The sequence below is a fragment of the Elaeis guineensis genome, chromosome 2 (genome assembly GCF_000442705.2).
Source record: "Elaeis guineensis isolate ETL-2024a chromosome 2, EG11, whole genome shotgun sequence".
Lineage (NCBI taxonomy): Eukaryota > Viridiplantae > Streptophyta > Magnoliopsida > Arecales > Arecaceae > Elaeis > Elaeis guineensis.
Genome location: NC_025994.2, coordinates 90623637 through 90640845, shown reverse-complemented (window position 1 = coordinate 90640845; position 17209 = coordinate 90623637). Strand labels below are relative to the sequence as shown.

General features: G+C 37.6%; 1 protein-coding gene across 7 annotated transcripts; it reads left to right on the top strand.

Moving 5' to 3' along the window:
- Positions 1 to 938: 938 nt before the first annotated feature.
- On the top strand, positions 939 to 12882 carry LOC105053773 (peptidyl-prolyl cis-trans isomerase FKBP16-4, chloroplastic). Of its 7 annotated transcripts, XM_029267559.2 has the most exons (12): positions 939 to 1080; positions 1171 to 1323; positions 2376 to 2431; positions 2530 to 2585; positions 3021 to 3078; positions 4054 to 4128; positions 4442 to 4531; positions 5887 to 5964; positions 9704 to 9744; positions 9842 to 9979; positions 10523 to 10623; positions 10711 to 10741. In XM_029267559.2, exons 1-10 carry the CDS (start codon positions 987 to 989, stop codon positions 9867 to 9869), a joined length of 729 nt encoding a protein of 242 aa, XP_029123392.1. In that variant the 5' UTR covers positions 939 to 986; the 3' UTR covers positions 9870 to 9979; positions 10523 to 10623; positions 10711 to 10741. The 7 variants fall into 7 exon arrangements, with proteins under 7 accessions (XP_029123392.1, XP_073108243.1, XP_029123390.1 ...); XM_073252142.1 differs by lacking the exon at positions 9704 to 9744; XM_029267557.2 differs by having other exon boundaries at positions 10523 to 10741.
- The last annotated feature ends 4327 nt before the right edge of the window (positions 12883 to 17209 follow it).

The window sequence follows — 17209 nt, the reverse complement described above, 5'->3', positions numbered from 1 at the left end:
CCGAGGATATGTTGGTCGGGCAGATCCTTTCCATCCTCCCGACCGACTGCACCAGGGGATCCGATGCCCGACTCCCGTGACGTGCCCGACTGACCGTCGGAGGGGTCCGAATCTCCACCCGACGCCTCTCAGCTGGCCACCGATCCAAGGTCGGTCGACTCCTCCAATCACCATACTACTGCCAGAGACTGTCGGTCCTGACAACAGCATGCGGCACTGCCGCCTAGGGGCATTATCCCACCTAGGGTATGGATCAACCCTAGTGATTTGATAGCCCCACGATGATTTGACACATTTACGGTGACTCTGACAATCTCTAGTGAATTGATAATTCTTCAATTGTCCGCGCCATTAATGACGGCGCCATACCACGCTCCACTATATATATCGGGGAAGGCAACAGTGCTAGGGGTCTTTCCGAAAACTCTCAGGCTTGCTCCCTCTCTCTCTCTTTTCCTCTCTCGTTGAGCTCCTTGTTTTCTTCTCACTGTTGCCTAGTCTCCTCTCTGACTTGACCGTCGGAGGGTTCCCGCCGGAGCCGCCTCCGGTCAGTGCGGATTTCTTTTGCAGGCGCTCGTTTCCGACGACCAGGCGATGAGGGGATTGGCCACAACAAATAGTGCAGCTGTTGATTTCTGGTCAACAACAGTCTAATATTTACCCATCTATTTATATTTCAAGTTGGTGATTAAAAATGCAAAAGTTACAAATTTCACATAATCCACCCAAGGAAAATTTCTATTCTTCACTATAATAGAATAACAAACCGTGGCCGCACTTGGGCCAAGCCAAACCACAATTGCAACTGGGCCAGTCCAATTATCTCAACAGACAACACAGCCAGGCCCATTTATGCACCAGGAACCAACGTATTTTGAACCGTCGATTTAAAGCCAAGCTTGCCGACATTATCACGACTCATAAGGCGAGGGAAACAAAGGAATCGATCCTTCTGTTCTCAACCGCTTGCCCCTCTTTTCCTCACCATGGAGCTCTCCCTTCTTCCCTTCGGTCGGCAACAGCGGCTTCTAAGCTCTCATCTCAACGCTCTCCACCACCCAAGCCTCTCCCCATCCTCTGGTACCCTTCTGGTCCCCGTCTTTCCCTTCTCTCTGTGGCTTTGTCTAGTCTTGTTACGTGATTCTGGATTCCTTCCATCCAAAAACGCAGCAAGAAGGCTCCTCAAGAAGAGCAAGTTGGTGTCTTTGCCATGTCGCTGTTCCAAGGACCCATCTGCAAGCCTCGCGGATTTGAGTTCGGTCTTTTCTGAGGTTCTTCCTGCAGACGGAAGGAGATGGTTCTTGGGTTTTCTCCTAGCTTCAGGTATATTCTTGGATCCCCTCTTTGATGTGTTTTTTGTTTATTTCTTTTTAACACAGGATTAATTTTTTAGCCTTTTCTTTCAAGATCGCACTGATTATTGAATTCCTGAAACACCCTGGGAAACAGAAAGAAAAAGAATGGCGCCCAAGATTTCACTTTGACAATGCCTTGCTAAAGAATTTGTGATTACTTTTTCATAAATTTTTATTAAAAATTGGTTCTTGGAACATACCTGAAAAAGGAATGTTGACAAGACTGCTGTTCGATAATGCCTTACTTTAGTTTCTGTTTGTTGTTTTCTTTTTATTTTTTGTAATATTAAAAATTGGTAGACGTAATAAGCTGTCAATGTAAGATATGATAGCTTTCCAAGATTGCTTATCGACGATGCTTGGTTTTAATTTCTGTTTGATTTTTTGTAGTTTGATAGGAAATTGGCGGATTTGATTTATTTCCCCCTTCATATAACTTTTGGGTTCATCCCAAAAGAATGTGATATTAGATCGTCATTTAACTTATGCCCTATTTTTGGGTAGTAACGTTCTTGCATGTTCTTCTTTTCTCCAGTCTGATATTTTTCTTACTAGGCATTGTCTTTTATTGAACAGAGATAATAATAGAATTACAAGAACGATAGCTTTTTCAGATCACAACGTTTACTTCTGCTTTACTCAAGATTTAGATTTTTTTTTTTTTTCCTTTTCACATTTCTGAGGTGTCCTAATTTGTAACAATTAGATGAAATGCGATACTGCACAAGGTAGTCTATCTGGTTGCTTTGTTCTTTTAGTTACATGTTTGGCGGACTTCTGCATGCTTGGGAAGATGAAAGGCAGCAGGTTTGGGGTTTTGAACATGATAGCATGGAAACTCTGTCGTTGAAATAAAGGAGGAATGATTTTATTTCATTTTAGGATGCGGTAAGCTAGGAAATTAGAGCTTGAGTAATTATTGTTTGAAATATTTACAAGAAAGGAAGAAATCGGCATGATCTGTATTTGTTTGCAAGTGATTTTCGAGCTAACATAGCATTGGTTTTCATATGAATTCAGCTGCTGGGCTCCATGTTTGTGACAAATCTGATGCCGTTTCCACCAGTCGGAGAGCTGTAAGAAAGTTGTAAATCCATAAACTGTATTGACTCGTGAAACAACAAAAACTTCTCTGGATAAGATCATTATTTCTCTTGTTTTTGTCTTTTTGCAGCTTAGAGCAGCAAAGATACCTGAGAGTGATTTCACTACTCTTCCAAATGGTCTGAAGTTAGTAATTCTCTTTTAATTACTGATATTGATGCAGTAGTCCTTTCGTATTCATTTTATTTCACATTATTTTCCACAATAGTGATCTCCTATATTCAAGTTAGTGTATCCAAGCACTATCTGAATTCATGGATTCTTACTTTTGGGTCACACTTGTTTAGCTATATTTATATGTTCGCTAGGTATACTTTTCTGATATCGGTTACCTCATGGGTAAAATAAGTGGAAACAATGCTGCTGGGTACTAGAACTTGTATGTGCTGTGAAGTTAACATATTTGTAGATACCACACAGAATTCCTAATTGTCATTATGAATTTTGTAAGAATATTAGTTATTTCTGTTTGTGTTTTCCATTTTCAAGTTTACAGTATTAGTTAGGTATTGTTGCTTTGCAGAATTCTCTCTTTCTCATTATTTTATCACTTTTAACTAGGTACTATGATTTAAAGGTTGGAGGTGGGCCTAAAGCTGTGAAAGGATCACGTGTTGCGGTATGATTGTTGCTGTAAGCAAACATTATTATCTTATCACTTGCAGGACTGAATGTCGATGTTGTACAATAATTCCTACCATGCAAGTACATGTATGTGACACCATAATTGCACACCTACAAGCATGCATTTGTATGTTGAGCATGTGCTTGAATGCATGCCTACGTACATCATGCATGCATGCATGCATGTGTGTTCTAGCTGCATAAGGCTTCACTGAAGTATCTATGTGCAGCTGTGCATGGTAAAGTCTTTAATACACCAACAGATCTAAAGGTGGTCTATGGTCCAATTGTATGTTTTATCTTCATATTGTCAGTTTCCTTGAAACAACAATTGCAAGGACTCACTTTGATCAGCTAGTCCAATCAATGAATGCAGACAGTGGGCAATGTTAAGCTTGATGTGGTATGTGATACTAGGTTGGTGTGTTGAACTTGTACTATACTGTCATATCATTTAATGTGCATCACTGATAAATTTTTTAATATATATCTTTTGATTTCGTCAAACTTGCCTGGTTGATTTATCTTTTCTTGGTCAGGATAGCTTTTTCTTTTTCTTTTTTCCTTAACTGAGAAATGACAATTTAAATTGGGAATAAATGAATAACTATCTATTTCAAGAATTCTGCCAAAATTATCATCATCTTTATAAAAATGAAGCAGATTCATGCCATGTTCTTATTAGTGAAATTCTAAAATGCATTCCCCTTAATTGATCTAATAATTTTGTCCAAGTACCAGTTTGGAAATGGAGTGGAACTTGTTATGATCTTTTTGGTCATTCCGATATTTTTTTTTAGTTTTTGTAACCATTCTAATTTTGAATTATGTATCATTGACTTAATCCAAAATATAACTCATATTTCAGAAGTCCAAAATTATTCCATATATTTCCTTCAACCTTTGCTTCCTATGTACCTGTCCCTTTCCTCAAAAATGATGGATATGCTGGTCATCATTCTTGTTGTAGGTACATTATGTTGCCAAGTGGAAGGGTGTAACTTTTATGACTAGTAGGCAAGGGCTTGGTGTTGGTGGTGGAACGGTATGGTAGATTATGTGCATCTCTATCAACTATAGTTTTTTCTTCCTAAAGAAAAGGATATCTTAGTGATTGTTATAAGTTTTGTATACCTAGAAGAAATCATTATGTCAACATGATAACAATGATCCACTTTTCATACTTTTTTATTTTTATCCAGCATGATATCTTGCTCTTTTTATATAATAGTTTCTTTTGCAGTTGACTTCAGATGTAATTCATGGTTTAACATGAATTCTGAAGAATGTAATGCTTCAGTAAATTTTTGTAGCCCTAGCACTACATCTTTCTCATTACTAAAGCTAACTCTGTGCAGCCCTATGGTTTTGATGTTGGCCAATCTGAGAAAGGAAGTGTCTTGAAAGGATTAGATTTGGGGGTTCAAGGAATGCGAGTTGGGGGCCAGGTCTGACTGATTTTCACTTTATATACTTCCAACTATTTTGTGTGTATGTTCATATATTGGTTTCTACCTAGGATAAAGTATGTTAAGAGGCTCTTCAAAGGTCACAATGAGAATGTAGATAATAGTCAACTCTATCTTCAACATAGGATTTCTGTCTTCAAACTCATGATGTGGATAATTGAGGCAGTTTGCTTTGCATTTGCATCATTTTCAACTGAATAATATGCTGGATTTCTAGATGACATGCAAGTATACCTTTTGTATCCTAGAAGGATATTCTGTGGAAAGACATTTGATTCCTAGTTGCATAAGAATCTCACTTGTTGTTGTCTGAAGCCATTTCCATCATATATGGATGGATCCATTAAGTTTAGCAGAATGTATGATGGATTTTGAGCAATAGTTCTAAACAGAAGAAATTTTAGACCAGTCAAATCTAGATAGGTTCTGGCTCCATCTTATTTGTCATGACAACATCCATTATACAAGATATTTATCCTCACACTCTGCCTTTCCCTTAATTGATAAAGCTTAAATCTTGATGCCACTATGTGAGAAAACTTATAATTCAAGCACTATACTCCTAATTAATATACATATTTTGTGGTATCTCAATTATCTTGTAGGAGGCATAGCGCTCCCTTGTTGAGGTTCATTGGTATTTCCAACTATGTTGATAGAATTGGAGTCTGAAGATCTGCCTTAAGCACCCAATTTTCTTTCTTCATCAATAATTTAATAATCATTTAGCTACTAAGGTTGGTAATGGAGAGGTAAACAGTTGATTGGTAGGATTTGGTCAGCTGGCTTATGATCACCATCAAATCACTCAATATTTTGATATTGTTGCTGAGGCCATTGATCCTTGAATTCCATTTTGACTTTCATTCTGGGCTGAATTTATGATCATTGCTTTGCATAATTTTGTACTGTAGATGACGTGTGTGGGTGTGGACATGCACGTTTGGACTAAAGTGACGTAAAAATAAGAATTTTCTATTGTTTACTAGATGATCAAATCCTTTTCTGGGGACTGGAGCTGATGCATATTGAATCTAATGTTCATAATTGTGCATTAGATTCTGAGACGGTTAAACATAGAGTGAAGAGAGAAGCAACAAGGTGATGTCAGATACACCATAAGAAATAGTCAACCATATAAATACTTCAACTTATTTGGGAACCAAAATTTAATGCTGTAATGAAGAGGGTTAAAACCAAAGTGTTTCACTCAGTTAATTCTGCAGTCTTTAAGTGCATAATATTGTTTAATCAATGTAAATGTAGCCATCTTCAAACATTCTCTCTTCGTTTCTTTTACTTTGTACACTGATTTATGGGCATGTGATTTTCAGAGATTGCTGATTGTTCCGCCTGATTTAGCTTATGGAAGTAAAGGAGTTCAAGAAATTCCACCAAATGCAACAATTGAGGCAAGCAATATTGTCTGTTCAATGTCAAAGTGGTTTAGATTCATACCATTTATCACATATGAGTGACACACCCAAATCTTGAGCTCACCTAAATGTGATATTGGCCTTGGAATCTAAGTGAAGAAATCTTGGCCATCTAAAGTACCCTCAAAAAGGCTCCTAATATGACAAATTCAAAAAAAATGTGAAGAAAATTGCCAGTAAGTTTTTTTTTGGCCACTTTTTAACTCAGAAAACCACTATTTTAACAAGTGGTTTATGTGGTTGCAAATGCAGAGGCAGTCCCTGAATCGCAGTGTATAAGTCATATGCATCCCTCTATGCATTGGACTGCATAAGCGGGGCACATACTCTTGGTGGCTGCACATATGCCCACATACTGCATGCGAGGCTGCATTGGCATCTGCATATTGCATACGCTTCTACATACCTTAAGTATTATATGTAATGTCCTTTTCATTTTTCAGGAATGTACTTCAAAGTTTAAACTTTGTTCTAAATCCACAATTTGTCACTTTTGTTTATGAAATATGTACCTCAAAGTTTAAACTGTGTTATAGACTTCTAACCATACTTTGTTCCAACTTATAGTTTACTCTGTTTTGCAAGTTTCAGCATGGTCTATACTTCCCAGGATGCATTGTTATTTTATTAGATTAACATGTTGTGTTATGTTCCAACTTAGAATATACACTCAAAAATCTCAAACCAGTCTGAATATGTGTAATTAATTCTTATTATCTTTTTTTGAAGTTTTCTGATAATTTCTAATTTTTTTTACTATGAATATATGTTTTTTATGCATTTTATTTATTTTTAAATAATTTAAAAAATCAAATCGCATATGCAGCTGTATATGTGCCCTTACCGTGTATACACTATGCAGTAACCTTACTGTGAACATACCGCTTCGGCATTTTAAAAACATTGAAGAAAACATGGGGACTTTCATTGAGAGCTATGACATATCAATTTCTGATATTGGGGACCTTTTTCTAACAAGTCCAAGATCACTGAAATCTGATATTTCTCAAAAATGTAATGCTTTTCCAAAAATCAAAAGAAAATCTTCACTAAATTATGTCTATAGCTTCTGGCCACGTTTTGACCTAGATACAATTGGAATTTCACCAAGGAACATGATTTATTAATTGCAGATATTGAAAGGACATTTTCAGCATTTCAGATAGTGACCACTGAATGGTTTAATGGTCAGTATATGGAAACATGAAATTACAAAATTTGGTCTTTTTTGTAATCAATGTACTACCAAGGAATCATCTACTAAATTTCAATTTCCATAGTTCATATATTGACCACGAAATAGTTTTGTGGTTAGTCTATGAGCAAAATGGTGGAAAACTTTCAGTTCCATCACTCATTTTATTAGTAAATGAAATAATAGACAAGGGGTCTCAGTCTAAGAGCCTGAGAGTAGGGTTAGAAGTCCACCTTCAAGGCAAAAACGACTCTGATCCCACTGCAGATCTTGATCAAAAGCAACACCACAACCCCAAAAAGAATTTAACTCACAAAGAAAGGACCAAGACATCACTTTAAACCAACTACTGACCAGACCAGTCCATGCCAAAAAGAAAGCAGTCCCTCAACGTGCTGGGGTACCCTGTTGGCATGCTGGGAGTGAGTGTCCTGGTGCATTCCCATAAACAACTTGGTCCATGCTTGAAGGAGTTTTGCTGGATGACCTCTCCATTCGTGCAGAACAAGAAAAATGTGATTCAGAACTTGAAGAGTTTTATGTCGCCTCCATGCAATCCAAGTAGGAACCCGCCTCAATCTCCAAACATTCCACAATGACTTCACCGATTGCAGTCTTCCTTTAACCTGAAATCTGTGTTTGGGGGTCATCCAGAGGGACTGCACAAAATTGCACCGAAGAAAAAAGTGCCGGACAGTCTCAGAGGCTTGTTGACAGAGCAAGCAATCTTGACCTCCAACCCACCCAAAAATGTTAATGGTTTTGTGCTCAGTATGTATAAACTCAAAATTTTAGCTATACCATAATTAACGAACTATAGAAGAACCTGCTATTAAATTTCATTTTCCCTGTTCCATATAATTGCGCTATTTAGAAATCAAAATTTGCTTTCAACAAAATTAGAGTGTAAAGATGAACATACCATTAAATTTCATTTCCCATATATAGTGATTCCTGCTTAATTTTATCAAAACACAAAATTTGGGATTTATTTTAGTCAATGAACAACAGAAAGCTATGTCATGAAATTTTATTTCTCATGGATAGTGATCCTGGAATGGATGTGGTCACTACATGGAAATAAGAAATTTTGGGTTTTATTATAGTCAATGAACTACAACCTCATGTAATTTTTTTTCCATGTTTCATAGACTGACCAAAAGAAAGTCATATATGGTTATCATATGGAAGCATGAAACTTGAGCCTTAATATAATCAATGGACTACAAAGGGATCAATTTCATTTCTCATGCTTTATATGGTGACCATAAAATGGTTTTGTGGTTACCACACGGAATAGGAAAGTTGGGCCTTATTGTAGTTGATGAATTATAGAGGAGCCTATCAGATCACAGTGGAGCCTATCAGACCATGATGATTTTCTGGTTTCTAGTGATCATAAGGAAATACAGAGTGTCAACCTAATCACTAAATTACAGAAGGATATATCATTAAATCTCATTCCCATATTTCACATGGTGACCTGGAATGGTTTTGTGGTCATCAAATGGGGGAAAAAAAGGGATATAATATGAATCAATGAACCGCAAAGTAACTTCTTGTTTTATTTCATTTCCATCTTTCATATGCCGGCATGAAAATATGGAAGCATCAATGATCTCATTTCCATTTTTCATATAATGATTCTACAATGATTGTACAGTCACTATACTAATGCATGAAATTTAAGCTTTATTATAATCAATAAACTACAAAGGGACTTGCCATCTAATTTCATTCGCCATGTTTCACATAGTGACCTAAAATGATTTCATGGTTGCTATAAGGGAACATGAAATTTTGGCCTTAATATAATATGAATAAACTACTTAGTGACATGTTATTTAATTTCATTTCTAACTAGAGAGTGATCACAAAATGATTCTATAGTCACCATATGGTGATATGAAGTTTGTGTCTTAATATAATTAATGAACCATAGAGGGATCTTTTGTTACATTTCCCTCACTATTTTTAATAAAGTGACCCCAAAATGGTTCTTGCTCTCTATATGGAAACACAAAAATTGAGCCTTATAATAATAAACGAACTACAGGGTATCCTGTCATTAATTTTAATTTCCTATGCTTAATATAATGATCATAAAAATGGTTCGATGGTCACTATATGTGTGCTTACTATGTGGGAACATGAATTTAGGTTTTAATTATTTATATTCATGAACCAGAGAGGGCCCTATCATTAAATATTATTTCTCATGTTACACTTGTTTCCCTAGAGTGAACCTCTAGCCATTATATGGGAAAAATGAAATCTAGGTACTCATGAAATTTTATGTTGTTGCTCATCCTATTTTTCTATTCTCTTCTATTTGATTCACTGGGACAATTGCATGCCCTTTCATCTGATTCTACCAAAATAAGACTGAATTTTGAAGTCATTTTATTTCTTGATGATTGTTTTCGGGAATTGTCTACTTCCACTTCATATACGTATGCTTAGCTGTTTATTAATGGCATTTCTGGATAAGGCTCTCATGTATTCTTTCTTAAGCTGCAGTTAGATGTTGAACTTCTAGCAATCAAGCAAAGTCCTTTTGGGTATTTATCAATAATAACCCACATTTTCACATCTATCCTTTTCTGTCTCTGTTTGAAAATTTTGTTTCACTATATTGAATTTTGAGGTCTTCTACAGGTCTGGTGTGAAGCTTATTGAAGGGTGAAAATGTATACCCTTTGTTCACCTTGCTGGTTTAGAACAGAGGGCTTGTACTACAAATATTCCACTGTTTTGTTTATCGCAGCAGGCAAGAACTACATCCTGTGAATTGTGGTAAGTTGCAATAAAGGAGGGAATTAAGTCTTTTTTGGACTTCCACATGATTGTTCATTCCATATCTTATTTAAATTTGATGATCCAAAAAAATGCTGTAATTTGGCTGGATTTCAATCATCTTACCATTGTATGAAGAATGTGCCTGTCCCCATGATAGGAATATACAAACTTTTCCCTACTGAACTGGTAATGAAAACATGCATCTATTTTTTCATGCATGAATTTAGTTTGTCTGCATCTTTGTATGGAAGCAGATTTGATGTTTACAGTTCAAACATCTCGGAATGCAGCTAACTCAGGAACATTTTATGTAAGAATATGGCCCTAGGAGATCCTAGTGTTGTAGAAATATCGGTGTCGGATGGTACTGATAGGATTCTGCCATCACATAGAAAACCTTCCTCACATTTGTGGATTTGCTGATTCTGGTGATGGCCATCTCTTCTTTGGGGCAATGATGGTAAAATGCTAGGTTAATTAGCAAGGGAATTCAGTCCTAAAATGGGTTAACTGTTAACAAGTTTTGTTGTTTTATTGCAGGAAATCAAGGAATTTGTTTGGCAAAGGAAAAACGTGAAATTAAGTAATTTGATCTGGTGCACAACAAAATGAAAACCAGATAGCATGACAACAGTTCCAATGTATGTCGACAGTCAGCTTGTAATTATTCTTTAGAAGTTGATTCAATATGCTTTATTTATGGCATATATTTATTACTTTCTTGGCAGTTCTATGGAAGTTTCAAGCCACCATTTTCTCCTTTGAACTCCAATGAACTAGTAATTTCTTTCCAAGACACTTGGGTTCTGTGGGAGTTAATAAAAAATTCTAGTTTTCGAAGTTTTTTTTATTAGATGAATTTTAGCTATAACCCTTCTGTAGAAGCACTGTGCAGTCATGCTAAAGGCGACTGGGTCCTGATTCAGGGAGTGTGGGCTGTCTAAACCCAGTTGCACTGCTTAATGTATTGCTGGAGCTTAACATATATCCGACGACTAAGCAGACTCCCCATGTGGCACTCGATCTGAGTGCCGTTTTATGACCTTTGATTTTTTTTTTTTTTTTTTTAAATTATAGTGTAAAATGGCCTTTAGATTTTGCAAAGAAAGAAAGGCAGCAAACTGGATTCCAAAACCCGTTGGTGGGAGAGTGGCTGGTAGTTTTAACCCAAGGCGACGTAGGAATGGCAGTCACCTCAGGGAAAAGCAATGGAAAAGAATCTTGATGTCTCCCCGCAACTTATACCACTCCATGAAGACTGGCATTTTCAAAACTTGTCTATGGAGAGGGAGAAGAAGAGAAAAGAGGACATCAAGCCTCTTCTTCTTCTTCTAAAGGTTGCCATTCCATTAGCTTTTCCCTTGGCTGGTTTTATTTTATCCACTCTCACAACAAATAGTAGAACAGAGAGAACGACCCAGCCTTCTTGTCCACCACAAGAACAAATGGATAACACCCTTTCCAATTCTCAGTATGAGCATGGGGAGGATGAGAGATCCCATGGCCTGAACACATCCTCCATGTACCAAGAAAAAGGAGAGGATGAACCCGAAAAGAGAGAGCCTTCGGTAAGCTTACATGACTCTAGTTCTCTGGAGGTCACGAGAGTGCGATGTTCCAATAACGTGAGAGAGATTTCAATCAAGCAATCCCAGGATGGTCCAAATTTAGAAGAAGACATTGAAACTCTGAAGTCCCAGATAGCTGCCCTACAAGAGAAGGAACATGAGTTTGATTCCCAAATTTATCAGTACTGCAATCTAAGAGAACAGGAATCTGCAATCCAAAAGCTTCAGATTATGTGCTTGGGTTTCAAACTCGAGTCTCTGGAAGCTCAAAATCAGAGGCTGGAGGACACAATTGTAGAGCTCCGAGAAGGTATGAAACAATATGACATGATGACAGATGTTCTCGGATCGCTCCAGCGGAAGGTGAAGAAGCTTCACAAGACAAACAGACTGCATTCTCGCCTCATTCACCGACAGTCTCTGGACCTTGATGCTAGAGAAGTCGAGTTGTCGATGGCAAAACAAGAGTTGAAACAAGCTACCAAAGAAATTAAAGATTTGGCCGATCAACTGCACCAGGACAACAAAGCAATGGAGGAAAAGCCGGACCAGACAACAATGATGAATCCATCAGCATCAAAGGTTACTTGCTACTGATCTTTGATGAAAAATTGCTGCTAATCTACTTGAAAAAAAAAAAAAAAAAAAAAAGCTAACAAATGATTTCGTGTCTTCTGACAGGATAAGCAAGAGCTAGTGATTGAAGATGATGGCTCGCCACAACTGAGCAAGAAAGAATTGTTAGATCAACTAGAGCTGTTTCGAGAACAGTGGTATGCTGATATGGAGGAGATGATTTATCTAGGATGGATTGGTGCATGCTTAAGGTATGAGATATTGATTAATCAAAAGGAAGAAGATCAGAAGCCGGTAGGAGAGGTGGGAGACCATCTGGTGATGGAGCTACCCATAGAAGATCGGCCTAAGAATTGCATCACCGAATTCCATGATTCAGATTGTTCATCATTAGTTGCAGACGTTGAAAATGCCGGCTTGGATGTAGCACTAGTGAAGCATCATTCAGGCTCCACGAAGCCAAGATTGCTCCACAAGATTAAAGGATGGGCAAAAGGAAAGGGGAGATCTAAAAGATGGTGTGACCGAGACCGGAGCTCCTCGGAGAGATGGTGCGGCCCCAGCTGAAGCATGGAAAGTTGTGAATGGAGATGCTCACGCTAGAGAGAGTGTTGCAAAGAAGTAAATGTCACAAAATATTATGCAAAATTCCTCACAAGCTAAAGATTTGTCGCACTTGCATGTAAATTCTGATCATTATACATGATATCGTTCTTTGGTCAAACAACTATATGGATGCACCACGTTATCTTTTTAGTTTTGCTTCACATCCAGTGCTTCCCTTGCAGAAGATGGTGGTCTGATTCTTTCCATAAGTTAAAGGAAAAAAAAAAAAAAAGGCAAAAGAAAAGGGGAAGATAGCGTCCAGTTTTATATGGAGAATCACGATAACCGTCTGCCTTGTAGTTTAGACATTCCCCGATGTACGAATGCATGTGCATTGTTATCGGTGTCAAGAAAAAAAAAATACATATAAAAAATAAATCGAACTTGGACTTGAAGTAAGTTCTTTAATTCAAATAAATAAAGAAATTCTACACAAATTAATGGTTGATGTGATCACAACGATCTATCAGTTATTCCAAAATTTGTAGAGTTGGGCTCTCAAAATTATTCAGGCATGTGGCCCAGTCCAAGTTGATAGCTGGTAGTTCTACCTCCACCATAACATTAAATAGATGATAGTATTTCGCATCATGGTGTATTCGCCTTGAGAGGTTGGAACCACCGCCTACACGACAGTGTCCTATACTTTAAACCAAGCAGAAATCTCTTCTCGAGTCCATCAATTTGGTTTAGGACTTGTTTTGATATTCCTGCCGAAAAAATCAAGCTTGCTTGTCTGCCCAAATGCATCTTCGAAGAACTTCTTGAAGTCCCGATCTAAATCCCACTCATAAATCTGTTGGTTTGCAAGAAGAACGAAAGATCCATAAAAATCCTTTTTTTTCTTCCTTCCCACAAGATTCGGAGCCATTCATTCAAGATCCTCCTTTTTCTTTCCACAAGATTTGGGTTTGAAGGTGTGGGATTGATATAAGCTATGCTTGAACAAGTGGCTAAATCCATGAATCTGTCAAGAAATTCAGTCTAATCCTAGTAGATTGCCTGCCTTTAATTAGATTTCTTTTCCTATTTTACTAGTCTGTGAACACATTCCATTCTCAAACCCTCCGTCTTCCTATAACAGAGCTATTACCTCCTAATCTAAAATCAATTTTGTAGTTGCTAATAACGGGATAGCCATGAAGCCTAATGTTGTGGTCAAGGGACCCAGGCTCATATGGATGGAGAGTTCATTCCAGCAAGACGTATTATCCATTTTGCTTGCGTGCATACCATAACTTATACTATACGCTTGCAGCTCTTAGATCATAGTTGGTATGCTTATGGTTACTGTAGCTTATACGCTTGCGACGCTTGCAGACTTAAAAATTTGGTTCAGGTTTAAAATTTTCTAACTCAATCTGCAAATGACCTCTAACCCATTTTGCCACCCCTATGTGCTAGCAGTAGCAAGCACCAAGGCTCCATCTCAAATGATAATAAGGATGTCTTAGTTAAATATTGGATTTATATATATATATTTTTTTTTGATGAAAGGAGGCTAAAAGATAGTCACTATCTTTATTAGTGGAAGTGAAGTAAAATTACAAAGAAAGAATTCGAAACAATGAGCATTAATACAGATTTATTCGGAGAATATCAAAACAAAGAAAACATAAATAGAACATTAAAAGATAACCATAATATAACTAAAACATTAACAGCCATGAAAAGACCTAAGAAAATAGGTTGATGGAGATGCAATAGCCTGGCACAAAGAAGGGCAACAAACACCTGAGCTTGGGAGGAGAAGAAACACAGCAAGAAGATGAGCAGCAGTGAAAATCGGTAAATCAAATCAAGCACGAGCCAACCTTCGAACCAGACCTTTCAGCTTATGCGAGACCTGCTGTGGCAAGGTAGAGTTTTTGAGTTGCATAAGATGGACCATTCATTGAAAAAAAAAAAAAAGGAGACAAGCAACTACAATGGAAGAGGCAGAGGACTGTTTGTTCAAGAAGGTCCGATTGTTATGCTCTTTCCAAATGGCCCAAGTCATGGCAGCAATCAACATTAGATTGATAGGCTGAGTGTTCTTATCAAAATTTTTTCACCTCCAATCAAGACATAGTCCTTCAAAAGAGGAAAAAGAGAGCAACACATCCAAAAGGCCACAAATCATCTTCCAAATCTACTTAAATAGACAACAATCCACAAAGAGATGATTAACGGTTTCAGATAAATGAGGCCAGAAGATACATCCCCCAAGATTTTTGTTATGTTTCTTGCTGAGCAAGCATCTAGTGTTGAATTTCTACTTCCAACAGAGCTATAAGAAGCATTTAATCTTCAAAGATGTATAAAGTAAGGATTCAGATTCTAACTGGATGTCCCACAAAATATCAGGATAACGTTATCATCCTATGTATCGAAATAAGACCATTCCACTAGCATCTCAGTATCCTAATCAGAATACTTTAAGATATCCTCTGTCCCAAGTATCGGAACAGAATGGGATGTTGGCACATTACATTTTATGAGAAAATCGAGATAGCTCCATCCTATGGGATTTAAAACTTTGACATAAAGATTCCAAAGAAGAGGAGGCAAAGCGACATTTAATCCCTCTACTGTTCGAAATAGATATAGTGATGCATAGCTGAATTCACCTGAGGAGTTTAGAGTCCAAGTAAGTTGATCATCCTCTGTGATTAGATTGATAGTGGACAATAGGTTTGAGAAAAGATTGTACTGATTGTACTGATAGAGAGCATCGACAGATGGATGAGAGGGCAATCTAGTACACTAGAAATGAGATGTTCTATTAAAAAAATTAGCCACACAACCTATCATATGGCGACAACAGAGGGAGGGAAAAGGAAATTGAAGAGGTGCATCCCCAAACCAATTATCCTTTCAGAAGAGAGTTTGGCAACCATTCCCAATCCTAAAACCAACTCGGTTCCAACATGCTGATAGAGACTAGATTACATCTTTCCAAAAAGAGGAGCATCTTTTGAGAGATTTCTAAGACACCAAATGCTTCACTCTCTTGTGATATGCAAACTTAATTTGTCTTCTCCACAACTCCAGATTGATGAGGCTCTACCCCAATTTGGCAAGTAGTGATTCATTAAAGTGGGAGACGTCTTTAATACCTAAGCCTCCTCCTTTATCCAAGCAGATGGTTTTCCAGTTTATCTCGCCAGACACATCTTTAGTACTTGACGTACCGGTCCCAAAGAAGGATTTTCTATACTTACCAATTCTTCAAATCACCCATTGAGGAAGCTTGAACAACGACATGAAGTATAGAGGCAAGGAAGTGAGCACCGAATTAACAAGAATGAGTCTTCCCTCAAAAAAAAGGTATTTACTTTTCTATAATCCAACTTTACTCTTAAAATGAAGCACCAACAAACTCTAATTAAATTTTGAAGGTCTTTTTCCACTTAGAGGCAGCCCTAGCTAGTTCAAAGGAGGTGAGACAAGTGGGCAATTTAATCAAGAAGCAAGAGAGATGCCGACTTGGGAGCATCTACCAATCACAGAGATAAAATTTTTATGAACATTCATAGACAATCCAGATATAAGTTCAAAGCAGAGGAGAATAGTCTTCGGGACCGCAAAGTATCTCTTCTCAGCTCTGATGAACATAAGGTTATCATCAGCAAAATGAAGAATCTTTGATCCTCTACAAACCCAAGGGTTTCCTAGTCCCTCGTAAATCTTCGTGAAAGTTACTGCATTCAACATCTTGTAGAGAGGGTCCACAGCAAGAATGAACAGAAAGGGGAAAAGAGGATCACCTTGTCTGGGTCCCCTCCTACAAAGGATCTAGTTGCCAAGCTCACTGTTTACATAATGAGCAATCTTTATAGAAGAGCAAATTATTGACCCACTGAAGCCATTCGGTGAGCCAACGGATAAGATATGAAGAGCTTATCCCATCAAAAGCTTTCATGAAGTCAAGTTTGCACACAGCCCCATTAATATTAGCTTTTCTAGAGAGGTGGAGGATTTCATTTGCATAAAGAAAATTATCAAGGATTGACCTACTCTTGATGTAAGCAGTATAAGGAAAGACTTGAGTCTAGAGGCTAGGACCTTTGAAATAATCTTGACACAACTATGGATCAAACTAATAGGCCAGAGTTCTTGCCGCCTCCTTCTTGAGAATCAAGGAAAGAGAGGCATAATTGAGGCGACTGATGTCAATGCTTCTATCATGCAGTTGCCTGAAGAGGAACATGAGATCATCTTTCACCAGATCCCAAAAATGCTGATAAAAATATATGGTAAAATCATAAGGACCAGGACTTTGTCACCTTTAAAGTTGAAGACTGCCTTTCGAATTTTTTCCATGGTGAAAGGATCATCTAGGTGACACAAGTCAACAACAGGGGAAGGATAAAGGAGAGCCCAATCCAGATCCAATGGATGCACAATAGACTAGTCGTAAATTCCTCCAAAGAAGTCATAGAAGACATTCTTTAATTAAGCGCTATTAGCTTTATCAATAACCTCGAGCCGTGCT

Coding starts and splice junctions, on each gene's coding strand:
- LOC105053773 (XM_073252139.1), top strand. CDS start 11,191: ATGGAAAAGAATCTTGATGTCTCCCCGCAACTTATACCACTCCATGAA. Junction 12,133..12,231: donor TGAATCCATCAGCATCAAAG/GTTACTTGCTAC, acceptor GTCTTCTGACAG/GATAAGCAAGAGCTAGTGAT.